This window comes from Zootoca vivipara, chromosome 8 (assembly GCF_963506605.1).
Source record: "Zootoca vivipara chromosome 8, rZooViv1.1, whole genome shotgun sequence".
NCBI lineage: Eukaryota > Metazoa > Chordata > Lepidosauria > Squamata > Lacertidae > Zootoca > Zootoca vivipara.
In genome coordinates, this window is record NC_083283.1 from 60,343,082 (window position 1) to 60,360,204 (window position 17,123).

At 47.4% G+C, this 17,123-nt stretch overlaps 2 protein-coding genes across 3 annotated transcripts; both read right to left on the reverse strand.

Annotated features, from left to right (window-relative positions):
* Positions 1–6: 6 nt before the first annotated feature.
* Positions 7–10,208, reverse strand: LOC118090418 (NXPE family member 3-like). 2 transcript variants are annotated; one of them, XM_060277953.1, is made up of 5 exons: positions 10,059–10,208; positions 7,299–8,023; positions 6,488–6,561; positions 6,191–6,403; positions 7–5,819 (listed from the first exon to the last, which is right to left on the reverse strand). In XM_060277953.1, the coding sequence occupies exons 2-5, from the start codon at positions 8,021–8,023 to the stop codon at positions 5,284–5,286; spliced, it is 1,548 nt and encodes a 515-aa protein (XP_060133936.1). In that variant the 5' UTR covers positions 10,059–10,208; the 3' UTR covers positions 7–5,283. The 2 variants fall into 2 exon arrangements, with proteins under 2 accessions (XP_060133936.1, XP_034982026.1); XM_035126135.2 differs by having other exon boundaries at positions 10,094–10,199.
* Positions 10,209–13,726: 3,518 nt separating this feature from the next.
* LOC118090152 (NXPE family member 3-like) lies at positions 13,727–16,746 on the reverse strand. The gene is made up of 4 exons (XM_060278232.1): positions 16,022–16,746; positions 15,273–15,415; positions 14,967–15,179; positions 13,727–14,598 (listed from the first exon to the last, which is right to left on the reverse strand). Exons 1-4 carry the CDS (start codon positions 16,744–16,746, stop codon positions 14,063–14,065), a joined length of 1,617 nt encoding a protein of 538 aa, XP_060134215.1. The 3' UTR covers positions 13,727–14,062.
* Positions 16,747–17,123: the final 377 nt, after the last annotated feature.

Genomic DNA, 17,123 nt, shown 5'->3' on the forward strand with positions numbered 1-17,123 from the left:
CTCCCGTAGAAAAAGGTCAACAACTTTGCCTGGCAGTGACAATTGGTAGATCACAGTCAGTATTTTAATACTGTGAGTCGATCACTGTCTCTTGGGAGTTGGACGTGCCTGTTGTAGTATACTGATTTTCAAAAACTGTTTACCACCTTGTGTGGGAATGTTCAGGAATGTGGATGAGGAAATATTATTAGATATATCCTCTCCCAGCTTGTGTTAACAAGCCCCAAACTTAGCAGAGTAACATTCCCTTTCAATGCACAGCAGAAACCGGTCGTACAGGTTTGCTTAAACTTCTAGAATAAAATATATTTCCTGGATTTTCCCCTTTATCCCTCTTAAAAGAAAAGATACGACACAGTGCTCTTTTAAAAGTATAAAAAGAGTTTACTTACAAGCTTCTTGAGATACAGCACAACTCAAGAGGTAGACTAGCTTAGATAAAAGTAGTATATACATGTGAAGTTTACTTATATGAAGTGAGACTCCATTTCCTCTCTCTCTTGGCTGGAAGCCTAGAGAGAGTCTCCTCACTAAGATGTTGCTTGCTCGAAGTGTGTGGTCCAAGAGAGGGAAAATGACTACTGGCCAGTGAATTTATCTGCCACCTTTCCCATCTCATTTGCATGTGTGGAGGAACAGGAAACTGACCTGGTCAGGTATTCCTCCATGTGGTCCTCCATGTGGACACTCTAGGAACTGTTGTGAGTTGACTGCACCAGTTTACATCCCACACCTTGGGTATCCAGGGGTTAAATAAATTAAGTGCTGCAGGACCACAGCCATCCCCCCCCACTATATCATATGAAAAAAATGGTGGAGAGTGGATGTCATGTCAGTATTATGAATCAACTAGATGCTCCCCAGAGGTCTGGAAAAGTCTGTTTCCTCTAGAGACTGCATCAATGATACCATCAGTATTCCCCAAGAACTACATAGAGGTGTGCTATAAAATGAGCTCATTTTAGAAGCTGCATGCTGGGTCATCGGGCTGCTTCTCTCATTCCCTCCAGTATTTAATTTGGCTGCCCTAAGACCTCTAGCTTCAAAATGCATTTATGTGTGAGGAATGGGACTTTGTACATACCCAAATAATTGTTTCATTTTTTAAAATTAATTCACAGAATTTAATGGCAAGCCCTAGCTAGATTAAAGCCTTGATTAAATCTCTGGCTGGTTGGTGCTGATTCAAAGTCCCTTGGAGAGGACCAGGTTGACAAAGGCTGCTTTAAACAGCTGTGACAGTATTAATGCAAAAGGATTTTTAAAATAAAAGGGAGGAGATTCACAACTCAGTGGTAGAACACATGCTTTGTACACAGAAAGCCCCAGGTTCAGTCAATGACACAGAATCATAGATGGCACGACTACAGAATCATAGAGTTGGAAGGGAACCTGAAGACATCTAGTCCAACCCTCTGCAATGCAGGAATGCAGAGCCCACTCAGATAACTCTTCTAAAAATGTGGATTGAATTGAAGTTGTGCCCTGCAAAGTTACACTTACATCTTGCATTGCTAGGCTTTCCAGCCTGAGTTTGTAATAGCACCCCTTATTTTGTTTTTTCTTATATCTGCCTCTCATCTCATAACAGCTTGCCATGCAACTGATGAAATTGTTCATGAAAGCCACAGTCACAACTCATATTGGGTCCCCAATATCTTTTTTTAAAAAAAAATATATTTTATTAATTTTCCAATTAAAACCAATTATATCACATTCATTATTTCAAATTATACACATATATATATCAATCAAACCGAATGTTATGCCAAATCGTCTAAAGAATTTTTTATTTGGGTTCCCATGCTTCAAGAAATTGGGGATTCCTCGCAACCGTCCACTGCCGTCTTTTTTCTAAAGTTCAAATCGTCCTCCAAGTTCATAATAATCCAGATCTTCCCCTTACAGTCACATAGATGTTTTCCACTTTCAACCGATTGTTTCCCAGCTGCTGAGATAAATATCAAACGAGGTTTCACAAATGTTCTTTCTCCTGTGTGGGTTAATCAGTCCAGCCTCCCCATAAATCTTCTAGTCTGGAGCTCCCTGTTGCGTCGAAGCAGCGCCATCTTAAAAAGCTCAAATTACTTTCGTTTTCTTTCATAGCCATGAAGATTAACGATCTTTATAAAATTTACAGCTTTTCCAGGCAGAAGACCCAAACATCAAACCATAAACTCTTGGTAAATTAATGGATCTCCTTGCCCTATAGCTGAACTTAGCTTCAGGTCGCTGCTCCAATTCAAAGTGCGTCACAGCTCATAAATCCAAGACTCCTTCCGTCCGACTAGGGGGGGGGGGGCTTTTCTCATCGGCAACTCCACATCTTTAAAAAATATGCTCAGTAACAACAGTTTATAAAGTTCAACTCACACAGTCTTTTGCTTCTCTTTCACTCCAAACAATCCAGGACATCGCGTCTGGGAAGGTACGAAGTAACTCATATGAAGAAAAATAAAACTCCATTCCCTTATCGCTCCGTCCCCATCAATCCTTCTTCCAGATGATATACAGCCTTTAACTCCTCTCCCTCAGCAGCATAGATTTCTCAGCAGTAAACAGCGCTTCTTCCCCTCCTTCTGAAGTATGTCCATAGATTTAAGCCTAATTATCTTCTTTAACCATGGAAATCCCCGCCATGCAGATTAGCGTCCGGGAGTCCTGGCCCTCGTAAGTGCTTTTCAGCCCAAGCTCCCCCCACTCCATAAACAGTCGGAGTGGGTCTGGGGGCATCGCGGGCCAGCGGCCCCTCTCCGTAACCCCCGGAGAGGGTAGGGGGTTGTTGGGTCCCCAATATCTAAGGTGGGGTGGGAAACTTTGGACCTCAAGATGTTGCTGAACAACTCCCATCAGCCTCAGCAAGCATAGGCGATGGTCAGGGATGATGCAAGGGCCAAAGATTTCCCCATCCCTGATCTAAGAACATGCTTTCACACCTATCAACTTGCATGTACCTTAAGGTCAGTGAATGAGGCCTGAATGGTGGTCCCTGTGCAGGTTGAGATGCAAACCACTGGGACCCATGAAAGGGTCTTTTCAGTGGTGGCTCCACATCTGCGGAAAGCTTTCTCTCCCAGAGATGCGCCTAGCCACACCATTGCTTTCCTTCGGAGAAACAGGTGGAAAAGCGCCTCTTCCAGCCAGCTTTCAAATTAGGATATCAGTGACTTAAAACAATTAATAACAATTTGATGGTACTTGTACCAATTCAGCTCTTTTTATCTTTTCCATTTTATGCATATTATGTTCCGAATGTATGTCATTTTTGATGTTTGCTATCCTGCATGCAGAGAAAAAACCTTGTGGCAATTGGTATAGAAGTGTGGTATAGAAATTTATTTTAAAAAATCAAATACTAACTTTTATGGTGCTAACAGGACATTTTGTTGTTTTTGCATAGAATTTGACAACACAGCTGTAATCCTGTGTATTTTGAAGTAAGCCCCCCTTAAAAAGGTTGACAATTATGGGAAACGGGGAGGCAGGGGGGTGCTGAGAGATATTTGCACCACGGCGCCGGATATGCTTAAGACGGCCCTGTCAGCATACTGCTGACAATGTACTCCAAACCTCCGGATAACCCCACCCAGTGGTTTCATGTAGATGTTAAACAACATGGGGGATAGAATTGAGCCCTGCAGAACACATTGGAGGTTCCACGGGACTGAAAATCACTCCCCAAGTAACACCCCCTGGGAGCAACCATCCAAGTAGGACTGAAACCCCCACAAAGCGGTGTGTCACCCACTCCTAGTTCGGAGAGTCCTTCCAGAAGGATAGCATGGTCAATGTTATCGAAAGCTGCTGAGAGGTCGAGAAGAATTAACAGGAACACATTTCCCTTGTCTTTCTCTCAACAGAGGTCATTGTACAGGGTGACCAGGGCAGTTTCTGTACCCAAACCAGGCCTAAACCCCGATTGAAATGGCTCCAGAAAATCAGCTTCTTCGAAGAACACCTTGATCTGGCCTGCGACCACTCGCTCCAGAACCTTGCCCAAGAAAAGGAGATTGGCAACTGGGCGGTAGTTTGTTAGGTTTTCTGTACCACTGCCTCCTTTAAACAGGCAGGGACCACCCCCTCTCATAAGAGGCATTGATCACCTTCCTGGCCAACCTCCCTTCCCCATTCAAGGCTAGCAAAGTCAGCTGAGAAGCCACCAGGGCTTTCCTTTTACGTTCAAACACAGTGTTTATTAGAGGGTGAAAGAACAAATCTGGAGCTGTTTCAGGATGCAATCCTATAGCCCGCTAACCTGGGGGAAAGTCCAATGGAACTTGATGAGACTTGCTTCTGAGTACACATAGAAGGGATTGTGCTGTGTGTGATTTCCTTGTTCTTCCGGAGTTCTTCAGCAGCACAACACCTTGCATGTCCCCATCTAACACCCACTGCGACCTGGTTGCTGAGAAGTTCAATCAATCAATTCTTTATTGCATTAGCATTTAGCCATAGCTGTAATTGTGCTGGTTACTTCCTCACGAGTAAGCAGCTCCAAACCCCGTGCCTGGTTTTTACAGGGTTTTATTATATATATATGTACAAGACAGAGCATCAAAAAGCATGACTGTACTATTCCGATTCAGAATCCGGAAGCACCTCCCGTCGTGATGTCCGCCAACATAGCCCCCTGGGCACCCTAAATCTCCTCCATTGCTCCCTCCACCTTCCCCCACTTCTCTGTTGGGTTGAGGGTGCTGCTGCTCCGCTGAGGGACCGGTGCTGTATCTTCTAGAGCCTCCCCCTCGAGAGTGTCTTGGTCCGCCCCCTGCAGCCTTCTGTCTGGAAATCTAGCCCTCTCAGCATCCCCAAGGGTCTGCACCTCCTCCTGAGCCCCAGTCCCACCTACTGGAGGAAGGTGCCAGACGCTAGGCTCTGGGTCTCCAGCATCATCTGAGAGCCCTTGTCCCGATCATCTGTACTCTCTGCTGACCCCTGGTGGTCCTCTGATAATATCATACAACCCAACAAAACAAACAGAATAAAACGATGCCGAATACATACAGCAGAAAACAAAAAATCGATTGATGCTACAATCAAAACATAACATGATAAAACTTTGATTACAATAAAATAGGTAAAGCTAAAATCTAATCATTAAAACCAAATATCTGAAATTACTAATAAATATATAACAAATAAGAACCTGGGATAGCCTCTACAAGTTGCTCTAGTCAGCAACCTTCCCCTTGCACATGTCAAGGTGCTCTCTGGAGATCCCTCATCATTGTGGAATTTTCCATGTGTCCTGTTTCTGCTGTACCAAGTCTGCTCCATTCTGAGTCACTTCCCTGGACAGACATAGGAGAGGAAGGTGTTGACCTCATTCTGCACAATGACCTTGCCAGGATGGAGGTTATCAGGCAGGTAGTGGCAGGAGGTCATGGCCCAGGCATCAACAATGGCCACTCTCATGCCTGCAAACATGGCACGAAGGATGTTGTCCAGCTGCAGGGAGAGCCAGTCACTGCGATAGACAGACTTGTCTCCTGTGTTGGCTGACTTGATGACAACAGTGATTTGGGGGCTGCGGGCCAGGAGCTGAGCCACAGCCTGCCGAATGCCATGCACCCGCCGCACGTATACATCCACGGGGAAAGTGGTGAAATGGGCCCCCAGTGTGAAAACTACCACCATGTCGGGGCCCCCACCAAGTGCATTCAGTTCATTGGCCAAGTAGTGTATGTCAGCCATCTTGGACTTTGCCATGCGCAGCGGAATGCCGTGGGCACGCCACCTCAGCACAAGGCCTTGTGCTGGCTCCACAGCCAGCAGTGGGCCAGTATGGTGGGTCACATGAAGGTCTATGTGCTTGACTGCTATACAGAGAAAGAGAAAGACAGCATGTGCATGAGATTCAAGAGTTAGAGTCCCAAATGGACAGCTCCACACTCCAGTCATCCATCAAAGATTCCCATGTGCTCTGATCCATGATTTGCATACCCTTACACATGTGTAACAGGGAGGGAGTAGCTTCCCTCACTGTTCTCCTAGCCCAATCATTCCTTCTTAGTTCTCTGCCAAAGGCAACCACCCCAAACCAACACAATTCTTACCACTTACCACACCATCCTCTGTTTCCTTCATTCTGGTTCTGAAGCACAACCGTGCATTTCTTATACATCTATCCCCACATCAGGACACCTATCCCCCAAAACAATGCCCTTTCCACATCCAGACAGTGACTTACATGGAATGAAGGCCAGCAGGAATTCCCACCACTGGCGTAGTGTGGAGTCTCCAATCATGTGAACTATCTTGCCTCGCAAGCAGCTGAGTGCCAAGTCAGGAGTAGGGAAGGTCCGGCTAGAACATCCCAAGGAAACCCACACATCCTTGTAGTAGAAACCTGAAGGCAAGGTGAGGGCAAGGCCTGGATGGCATGGGAGCGGTGGGGAGGTGGCTACAGGAATACAAGCAAGGGATGGTCATTCTCAAGAATATAAACACAGAGCCAACTGACTTCCCACCCTCTATTTCCACTCACCAACAGCCAGCTGGTGGCTAGGCAGCACTTGGATGATGGGCACACTCCCTGGAATAATCTGGTCTGTTGCAGCTCTGTGTGAACAGAGAGGGATGAAGATCAGGGCAACTTGAGCTGCATCACTGCTGAAGTGTGAGTTTCTTCTTTGAAGTTCATCACTTTGAGGGAGACCAGGAGGTGTTGTAGCACATCTGAGCATTCCTACAGTGGGTTCTATTGCTTACTGGTCACACTGGCACACCTTCTACAGGTAATCTGTGTTTAATTTGATTTAATTCAGTTCTGGTCCTATTGCTTTTCTCAATGTGCTGGATTTAGGCCCAAAGTCCCCAAACAATATTTCCCACAGATGTGATGTGGAGTATGGTGGTGTTTAAGGGCTTCTGTTGGAGCCAAGATTTTATTTTGGTGCTGCGTTATTTTTGCTGTTTTTGTAATTACTTTGTATTCTGCTGTTAGACCCTATTATGAATTAGAAGATGGTTGTTTAATGTTATGGAGTATTATTTAATGAAATGCTTTCATGAACATTACTTATATTTGGATATGTTTTGCACTAAGGAGTGCCAGCATATGAATGATAGTGATGCTATGTCTTCCTGGGACTGGTAGGAATTGTAGTTTAGCAACAGCTGGAATTCCAATGGTTCCCTTCACCTATACATCGTGTATAAGATACTTCTAGAGTATGTACTTTCAGGAAGGCCCTAGAAGAAATCCCATGGTTCCCATAAGCAATCCTGGAGATGCATGGCTATCCCCACTCCATAAGCTTACCTTCCCCATCCCCAGCCATCTCCAAAGCACTCACCCACTAAAGAAGACTTTCTCTGCTGAGGTGAGCACATTTTTGTAGATCCCAGAAGAGTGGTACACAAGGTCATTGCAGGAGTGATGCTGGGGCTTGGCACAAAACCAGTGCTCCCCAGTGCCAGGATCCACGTACTGGCAGGTTGGGCCTGAGACTGGATGCACGTTGCATTCGGTCACTTCTTCTTTGCTTCCCTGGCCTGGGTCCACAAAGTACCCCCTGAAGGTGATTGTGGAGGGATGGGAGTCACGGATGTGCCGAAGGAGGGCCACAGTCTCACTGGAGTGGATGAGACGTACAGACACCTGCACCGCACCTGCCCACAGAAGCGGGAAAGTCAGTGTGTAGGTGCCATTCTTGTGGTCCTTCACCGTCCCTGCCACACTCGCCTTCAGCTCGGGGGAATGCAATTTGGCCCTCAAGAAGTCTCCGCCATAGTGCTTGGGCTGCCCATGTCTGTCCCTGGCCTCCAGCGACACCAGGAGCATGTTACCCACTGTGTAGTTGCTCTGGGACTGCAAGAGCCGGTAGTGGCTCTTCTCGGCACTGGTGGAGGAAGCAAAGGCTGTAGCATTCTCAGGTGGAGCTGGCCAATGGAGCACCTGGAGCAGCGCCTGCAGATCTGGAGTTTCTGTTAAAGGAGTTGGGCCTGGCTTGGCACCCACAGGGGAAGGAGGCACGAGTTGGCCTCTGAAGTGGTCAAGGGATAGGAATCGGTAGATCATCTGGGGAGTTAGAATAACACAAAAAAGAAATGGAGTGAGGCTTTGAGGGGTGACGGTGGCCACATCTGCGCCTGTGGGAGCCCACTCCCCCCACCCCAAAAAATATTTGAGAGGGCCAGGACCCCACAATGGACACTACCATTCAAATAGTGTATGTGACACATCTTGTGATCAATTATTTTGGGTGGGGCCCCCATCCCAATATTTTATTCTGCCCAGCACCCCGTCTACGCTATATATTTAAAGCATATCTATATATATATATAAATGTAGGCATTGCGCGCGCAGAGGTCATAGCCTTTTTCTGTAACTGCTGAACTATAATGTAACAAATTTGGCCACAACATACCTTGCCCATCAGGGAGGGATCTGGCATATAAAAAAACAAAAAAAAAAAAACACCACACGTTTCACACCTAAAATAATGATTAAACACAAAAAGTGGTGCCCAAATTAGACATCACCAGCAGCAGATCGGAAAACTCCAGAAGCATCCAATAGAAAGGCAGGTCGCACCCTGCCACCTCCAAAGCTGCGCTGCCAGATGACATCACAAAATTCTACGGCAATCAACTGAAAACAGTCCTTTTGCAGCAACAAGGCCCAGCTTTTTCAATAGGCCGCAGCATTGCCAAGCAGGAAAAACTGAGTAGGCCGCACTATTCAGTAGACCACAGGCAAAAACAAACAGAATCATGTGGGGGAAGGAAGAACCCTGAGTCAGCCAAAGCAGTGGGGGGTGGGTTGGGACAGGGAAAACTGAGTAGTCCGCAACATTGCCCAGTAGCCTACAGGCAAAAACAAACAGAATATGGGCTTTTCACAGGGTGGGGGAATCACAGGGATGAGGCACAACAACGGGAGAGGGGGCTCACAGGGATGAGGACAACAAAGGGAGGGGGGAAACACATAGCCATGGGGGGGGGGTTAGGACCCTGAGTCAGCCAAAGCAGTGGGGGGTGGGGACATTTTCAGGAACACGTGTGGGTGGGGGAGTCTTTTTTTTGAAACTTACAGTAGGGGAGTCAGGGTTGGGACAGGGCAGGTGAGGGGACTCTGAAGGGAGACTCTGAACGTCAATTTAACAGAAAAGGGTCCATTTAACACAAAAACCCACAGCAACCAACTGAAAACAGGCCTTTTGCAGCAACAAGGCCCAACATTGCCAAGTGGAGGTAGAGGCCTGCCTGGGGGGGTGGGGGGCGAATAGGGGGCAGGGATATGTAATGGGTCAAAACAGGGTGGGGGGAGACACAGGGATGAAACCTGCCCTCTCCACAGTATCTCGCCTCGGCTTTGCAGACTAGGCTGTGTGGATTTAGGGGCCTGCCTGGGTGGGGCCGAATAGGCCGCAGCATAGAATCAACTGAATATGGGTTTTTTACAGGACTGTGCCTTTGGGTAGGATAAATGTTGTTTCACATAACACATGTGGGTAGGGGAGTCAGGGTTGGGACAGGGCAAAATTTTACAGAACACGCGCATTGGGGAAATCATTGTGTGCAAAATGAACGGGTCACAGGGATAACCCACATCAGAAGGCAAGACATGGCTAAGGAGTGTCTATGGCAAATGGACAATGAGGGGCAGACCCCACAACTGTAGTGGCCAACTATTGGCTCATCCTGCTGGAGCACTGGAAACATCTCAGCCCTACCATTGCTCTTCACCTACATGCCCTTCACTCACTCACTCACTCACATTCGACAAACACACAAGACAGAACCGGCTGTGCATTCAGATAAACAATACTCTTCTGTATATTCTTATCACAATATCATAAGTTTATCTTCACTCACTTACACGCACATGTCTAATAATAAATCCCATTTCTCCTAAACACACACACACTTCATAGGAGAGAATGGGCACAGGAAAAATACTGTGATTTGTTACAAGCATGGAACTGCACAAAAATAACCCTCCTGAAAGAACATTTCCTCTCAAAATTTATTATCTAAAATTCTAAACTCTTATGTTCGGTTTCTTTCTTTCTTTTTATAAAAAGAGAATCTTTGGAGAACACTTTACTCACCGAAGTAGATTTATAACTTGACCCCCTGAACTCACCCCTGCTGTGAATATTAGTCCAAGACAGAGAAGTGGAGCTGGTCTGAGACCACAAGGAGCCATTACCATCTGTCCCACCTGCCTTTCCTTTCTTCTTCCTCTATGATTTTCCATGTTGACCATGATAACAAAATATACATTTTGGGGCAAAATCGGACTTTCACCTGGAAAGTAAACACACCAATGAGGCAAAGTACACAAGAGCAGGTCAGCAGAGGAAGTCAGTGGATTATGTCTCCTAGAGGCACAGCTATTGAGGTTCTGCTGGCCCATGAAGTGAATCTGTTGCAGCAAGGTTACTCACAGGGCTCAGAATCTATCCTTCCTGCCAAAAATTTTATGAAGAAGGGGAGATGGGGTTAGCCCAAGACATGTTGCTGCCTGAGGTGTACCACAAAATGCCCCACCAGGAATTGCCATTTGTTAAGGTGGCTGGATTAGAGCCGTGTTTCTCGACCTTTTTCCGTGGCCCCCTTCTGACCTTGTTTCCTTCCTGTGGCCCCCCGTCCTACCAGTAGAAAAGTAGCTATTTTCATGTTTTGTTTGTAAATAGAACATGTTTTATTTATAATTGTTTTAATTTCTACAAAATATAATTACATAACAATTTATACCTTAAGTATTTATTGATCAATGTGACCCTTGTGCTTGATGACCAGAAACAAGCTTTTTTAAAATATCCGGTTCTATTGCTGTGAGAGATAACCTCCTTTCGTAGTAATGCTTGCACAAAGAAACAGCACCCCTCACACTAACGCTGCTGCAGCCAAGCACCTTGCCCATGACATACGAGATACGGACATCTTGGTGCGTGCAGCAGTGGGGTGCGGAAGTTGGAGGGAGAAGGAAGCGGAAGCAACATTGCCACAGAGTGCGCATGGCAATCCATCCACTGGGAAGCACAGTCATTTCTCCGTTTTCTATTTTCTTCACTTTTCTGTTTCCTTTTCTCAGCCACTTCTCTGTTTTCTTCACTTCTCACTTCATTCTGTGGCCCCTAGTCTTGTGCCGTGACCCCCCATTTATGCAATTTTCACCTGTGGCCCCCTTGGAATATCCCCGGGGGGGGGGGCAGGGGACCATATGGTCCCTGACTGGGAAACAATGGGTTAAAGCACCGATAGGGAATATTAGGGAATCTCAGGGACCACATGCAGCCCTCCCAGCCTGTCGGGACTCAGGCCACCCCTCTCCAGTTCTGCTTTGATGGACAGAAATGTTTCTTTGGATGAAGAGAATGTACTGTGGTGGTGAGAGAGTGCCCACCTCACCCACTTCCTTTCCCCCACAAAACACACCACCTCTTTCAATTCAGCAGTATGTCCCCTCTCTTGCCCTTGCACCATGGCTTACTTGTTGGAGACAGAAGCTGCTCTTTTGCAAAGCTGGGAGCCTGCCTGTCAGGAGGCATCTATTACTAGTCTCCAGTAGTACTGTATTCTCGTAATGCACATTCTAAATGGTTTTTGTTCCAAGTTTATTGTTACAATCCACCATGGCAACATGAACGAATTAAGTATGAGCTCAAAAGCAAAATAATGAACAAATAATATTTATTATTTCAATTCCATTTTCTATGTAAAACACTCAATACACAAATACAACAACATTAGAATCATGGCCACATTTTTTTAAGAAGCTACATTAAAATGCTTTTTGTGTTCAACAGAAGGCACTTTCAAATTGTAGGGAAATTATTTACATTTCACACTCTGAGAAACTTTGCTTTGGTGTATGTGTGCTTGAATGCTGAGCCCACCTCCCTTCCCCAGTCAAGGCTAGCAAAGCCAGCTGAGTAGCCACCAGGGCTTTCCTTTTACGTTCAAACACAGTGCTTATTAGAGGGTGAAAGAACAAATCTGGAGCTGTTTTAGGCTGCAATCCTATAGCCCTCTAACCTGGAGGAAAGTCCAACTGAACTTGAACTTGCTTCTGACACATAGAAACAATTGAGGCATACCTAGGTTCTCTTGCACTCTTGCCAAGGAGCTGCATCAGTGCATCCAAAGCCAGGAGAGACCATGGACCGGAAACTCAAAAAGCTTATTTTCATCTCCTTTAGCACTCTGCCAGGAGTGGCCTGTGAAGTGTGCAGATAGAAGGGTGAGCTCCTAGGTATTCTGCACCGTTGGCAGGGGTCAGCCTAAGCATCCCCTAAGTATGCCCTTCGGTGTGTGCGATTTCTCTGTTTTGCCAGAGTTAACTTCCTGTCACTGCCCCCATTCAGTACTCACTGCAGCTGCCCCCCCCCACCCCACTGAAGAAGCTGCTCTAGCCACCCCCTTGCACATGCTAAGGTGGTTTGCCTAAGGGACCAGGCAAACAAGTGGCCCCTGAGCTCCCTGGACAATTACAACACCACAGTCAGCTAAGCATGTTTGCAAGTGTGAGGGGGAGGCTGGCAGTTTCTCCACACCCATGTGCTCATGCATTGGCAGGCTAACCTGGTGGTGATTCATTACAGAGCTGGTGCTGCTTCCACTAGGGAAACCAGCTTGCAAGGGGGAGGCTGTCCAAACCCTTTATGTATCTGAGCTTCCCTGGCAGAGGCAGCTGTTAGGCTCTCCAGTCCATTACAGTGCTGCTGCCACCAGCGGCGAAGCATATGCCCATGCTGCCCAGGGTGGGTGCACTCCTGAGGAGGGAGGGGCATGCTCCCGAGGGGGGCGGGGCACAGAGGGTGCCCTCCCAGGCGTGGGATAGCTGCTCAGGTGCACAGAGCAGTACGTGAGCCCTGCAGCCAGGGGTGGAGCAAGCTGCCAATGGCATTTGTTGCACCGTGCGCCCGCGACTCCCAGCTGTCAAAATGAGAGCTGGGAAGAGGTTGGTTGAATTATGAACTTGGGTGGAAGATATAGGAAGGTATAGGCTGGTATAGGAACTAAGTTAATTTTGACTGAACACCATCTTTGAAACCATACGCTTGTTATACTTGTAAGAAATAAACTGAAGTTTGTGTTCATTTAAACAACCCTGACTGGACTCAGTGATTACCAGGAAGTAAGGGGTTGGTGGAAGCGAGTTACTGAGGTGGCACAGGGATCAATCGACTGTGAAACGTCCGGGGGTCCCTGTGTGATCGGCAAAGCTACCAAGGTCACCCAACCAGTTTTCCATGGGAATCAGCCGAGAGGAGGGGGAGGAGCAACAGCTCAACAGCGGCGCAGGAACAGAGGCCGTGCAAGAGGAGCTGATAAGACGTCCTCACAACATCTCTCCGCTGCCATGGCAACAGTCAAGACTGGGAAAAACAGCAACCTACGCTGGGTCATAGACAGTGGAGCGTCCCACCAACTTGTGTGGCGAGTTGCGAGATTGCAAGCCCATTGCTGAGGAACAACACGTCACGATGGCAGATCAATCGACTAAGACTATAGCAAATACTGGTGTTTTCTATATGCAGTGTTTGAATGCTCAGCTTGATGTGCATGTTCTTTCTGGAATGCAAAGCTTTTTGTTGAGTGTGTCTGCATTAATGCGTGATGGGTATAGAGTCTGTTTTGATAATGATATGTGCACAATTTCCAAGAATGGGGTGGAATTGGTGAGTGTTGCTCAGGGCACAGATGGGCTGTTTGTTCTGGAAGGGAGGGAGCAAACAGGCGGGAGTAGCACTGGTGAAGTGCAAGCGAAGTGCACTACTGCACACATCAACGCCCCGGTTCACGATTCTTGCAAGCATTTGTGGCACTGTAGATTTGCCCACGTTAACTGGAAATACCTGGGTAAGGCACCTTAATGTGTAGATGGGTCTTGATTGCAGGGCGTGTAAAGGGTCAAAAGTGAAGACATGTTCTTATCCAAGGTCTCAGAGGGTGAGCACACATCCTTTTGAGCTGCTGCACATGGATCTTTGCAGGCCTAAGGCTACTCCAAGCTTGGGTGGGGCTTGCTACGCTCTCACTTTGACAGATGATTTTTCCTGGATGGGTTGGCTGATCACCTTGAAGGAGTCTGCTCCATTCTGAGTCACTTCCCTGGACAGACATAGGAGAGGAAGGTGTGGACCTCATTCTGCACAACGACCTTGCCAGGATGGATGTTATCAGGCAGGTAGTGGCAGGAGGTCATGGCCCAGGCATCAACAATGGCCACTCTCATGTCTGCAAACATGGCACGAAGGATGTTGTCCAGCTGCAGGGAGAGCCAGTCACTGAGATAGACAGACTTGTATCCTGTGTTGGCTGACTTGATGACAACGGTGGTCTGGGGGCTGCGGGCCAGGAGCTGAGCCACAGCCTGCCGAATGCCATGCACCCGCCGCACGTATACATCCACGGGGAAGGTGGTGAAATGGGCCCCCAGTGTGAAAACTACCACCATGTCAGGGCCCCCAGCAAATGCATTCAGTTCATTGGCCAAGTAGTGTATGTCAGCCATCTTGGACTTTGCAGTGCGCAGCGGAATGCCGTGGGCACGCCACCTCAGCACAAGGCCTTGTACTGGCTCCACAGCCAGCAGTGGGCCAGCATGATAGGTCACATGAAGGTCTATGCGCTTGACTGCTATACAGAGAAAGAGAAAGACAGAGTGTGCGTGAGATTCAAGAGTTAGAGTCCCAAATGGACAGCTCCACACTCCAGTCATCCATCAAAGGATCCCATGTGCTCTGATCCATGATTTGCATACCCTTACACATGTGTAACAGTGAGGGAGTAGCTTCCCTCACTTCTCCTAGCCCGACCATTCCTTCTTAGTTCTCTGCCAAAGCCAACCACCCCAGCCAACACAAATCTTACCACTTCCCACACCAACCTCTGTTTCCTTCATTCTGGTTCTGAAGAACAACCATACCTTTCTTAAACATCTATCCCCACATCAGGACACTGGTCCCCCAAAACAATGCCCTTTCCACATCCAGAGAGTGACTTACATGGAATGAAGGCCAGCAGGAATTCCCACCACTGACGTAGTGTGGAGTCTCCAATCATATGGACTATCTTGCCTCGCAAGCAGCTGAGTGCCAAGTCAGGAGTAGGGAAGGTCCGGCTAGAACATCCCAAGGAAACCCACACATCCTTGTAGTAGAAACCTGAAGGGTTGGTGAGGGCAAGGCCTGGATGGCATGGGAGCAGTGGGGAGGTGGCTACAGGAACACAGGCAAGGGATGGTCACAAGTGCCATTCTCAAGAATATAAACACAGAGCCAACTGACTTCCCACCCTCTATTTCCACTCACCAACAGCCAGCTGGTGGCTAGGCAGCACTTGGATGATGGGCACACTCCCTGGAATAATCTGGTCTGTCGCAGCTCTGTGTGAACAGAGAGGAATGAAGATCAGGGCAACTTGAGCTGCATCACTGCTGAAGTGTGAGTTTCTTCTTTGAAGCTCATCACGTTGTTAAAGACTAAGAGTTGTTGTAGCTGTAGTATGTCTGAGGAATCCTATGATGGGTTCTGTTGCTTAATGGTCACACTGGCTCACCTTCTACAGGCAGTCTCTCAATCTGTGTTTAATTTAATTTGATTTGATTTTCGTATTATTGCTTTTCTTAGTGTGCTGGATACAGTGCATGTCCAAAGTCCAGAGGACAATGTTACCACAGATGTGGAGGGGGTAGTGTTTATGGGCTTCTGTTGGGGCCAAGATTTGATTTTGGTGCTGCATTATTTTTGCTGTTTTTGTAATTCGCAATTGTGATTTTTGCAATTATTATTTTTTTGAAATGTGCTCGTGAACATTTCTAACATTTTGTTATCTGATCACATGCTCTTATTGCTGACATTTTTGCTTTCATTAAACTCTCCAGACCAGGCATAGGCAAACTCCAGCCCTCCATATGTTTGGGACTATAATTCCCATCATCCCTGACTACTGGTCTTGTTAGCTAGGGGTGATGGTTCCCATAAGCAATCCTGGAGATGCATGGCTATCCCCACTCCATGAGCTTACCTGCCCCATCCCCAGCCATCTCCAAAGCACTCACCCACTAAAGAAGACTTTCTCTGCTGAGGTGAGCACATTTTTGTAGATCCCAGAAGAGTGGTACACAAGTTCATTACAGGAGTGATGCTGGGGCTTGGCACAAAACCAGTGCTCCCCAGTGCCAGGATCCACGTACTGGCAGGTTGGGCCTGAGACTGGATGCACGTTGCATTCAGTCACTTCTTCTTTGCTTCCCTGGCTTGGGTCCACAAAGTATCCCCTGAAGGTGATTGTGGAGGGATGGGAGTCACGGATGCGCCGAAGGAGGGCCACAGTCTCACTGGAGTGGATGAGACGTACAGACACCTGCACCGCACCTGCCCATAGAAGCGGGAAAGTCAGTGTGTAGGTGCCATTCTTGTGGTCCTCCACCGTCCCTGCCACGCTCGCCTTCAGCTCGGGGGAATGCAATTTGGCCCTCAAGAAGTCTCCGCCGTAGTGCTTGGGCTGCCCATGTCTGTCCCTGGCCTCCAGCGACACCAGGAGCATGTTACCCACTGTGTAGTTGCTCTGGGACTGCAAGAGCCGGTAGTGGCTCTTCTCAGCACTGGTGGAGGAAGCAAAGGCTGTAGCATTCTCAGGTGGAGCTGGCCAATGGGGCACCTGGAGCAACGCCTGCAGATCTGGAGACTCTGTTAAAGGAGTTGGGCCTGGCTTGGCACCCACAGGGGAAGGAGGCACGAGTTGGTCTCTGAAGTGGTCAAGGGATAGGAATCGGTAGATCATCTGGGGAGTCAGAATAACACAAAAAATAAATGGGGTCAGGCTCTTAGTAATGCTGATAATATCTCATGTTTACGACCCAATATAAATGTGATATAAGTATGAACTAATAATATTGCATGTTTATTTCAAATGGCTGCCTCTCCCTCTCTGCTTTTTCCACTCCCCTCTCACTACCTTTCTCTTTAGTTGTCCTTTTTCTAAACTGAAACGTCACAAAGGCTTTAGCTCTTCCTTGCAGGTAAGGTGTTTCAGTTCCTTATCATTTGATTTATTTGCCTTCCATCCTACACTAGGGGTGTGTGTGTGTGTGTGTGTGTGTGTGTGTGTGTGTGTGTGTGTGTGTAAGCGTGAACTGGAGCTGTTTGCAGAGCTTAATG

Coding starts and splice junctions, on each gene's coding strand:
- LOC118090152 (XM_060278232.1), bottom strand. CDS start 16,746: ATGATCTACCGATTCCTATCCCTTGACCACTTCAGAGACCAACTCGTG. Junction 15,416..16,021: donor GAGAAAGTCTTCTTTAGTGG/GTGAGTGCTTTG, acceptor TGAGCTTCAAAG/AAGAAACTCACACTTCAGCA. Junction 14,599..14,966: donor CCTGCTGGCCTTCATTCCAT/GTAAGTCACTCT, acceptor TTCTCTGTATAG/CAGTCAAGCGCATAGACCTT.
- LOC118090418 (XM_035126135.2), bottom strand. CDS start 10,162: ATGGTAATGGCTCCTTGTGGTCTCAGACCAGCTCCACTTCTCTGTCTT. Junction 6,404..6,487: donor TAGCCACCAGCTGGCTGTTG/GTGAGTGGAAAT, acceptor GTATTCCTGTAG/CCACCTCCCCACCGCTCCCA. Junction 5,820..6,190: donor CCTGCTGGCCTTCATTCCAT/GTAAGTCACTGT, acceptor TTCTCTGTATAG/CAGTCAAGCACATAGACCTT.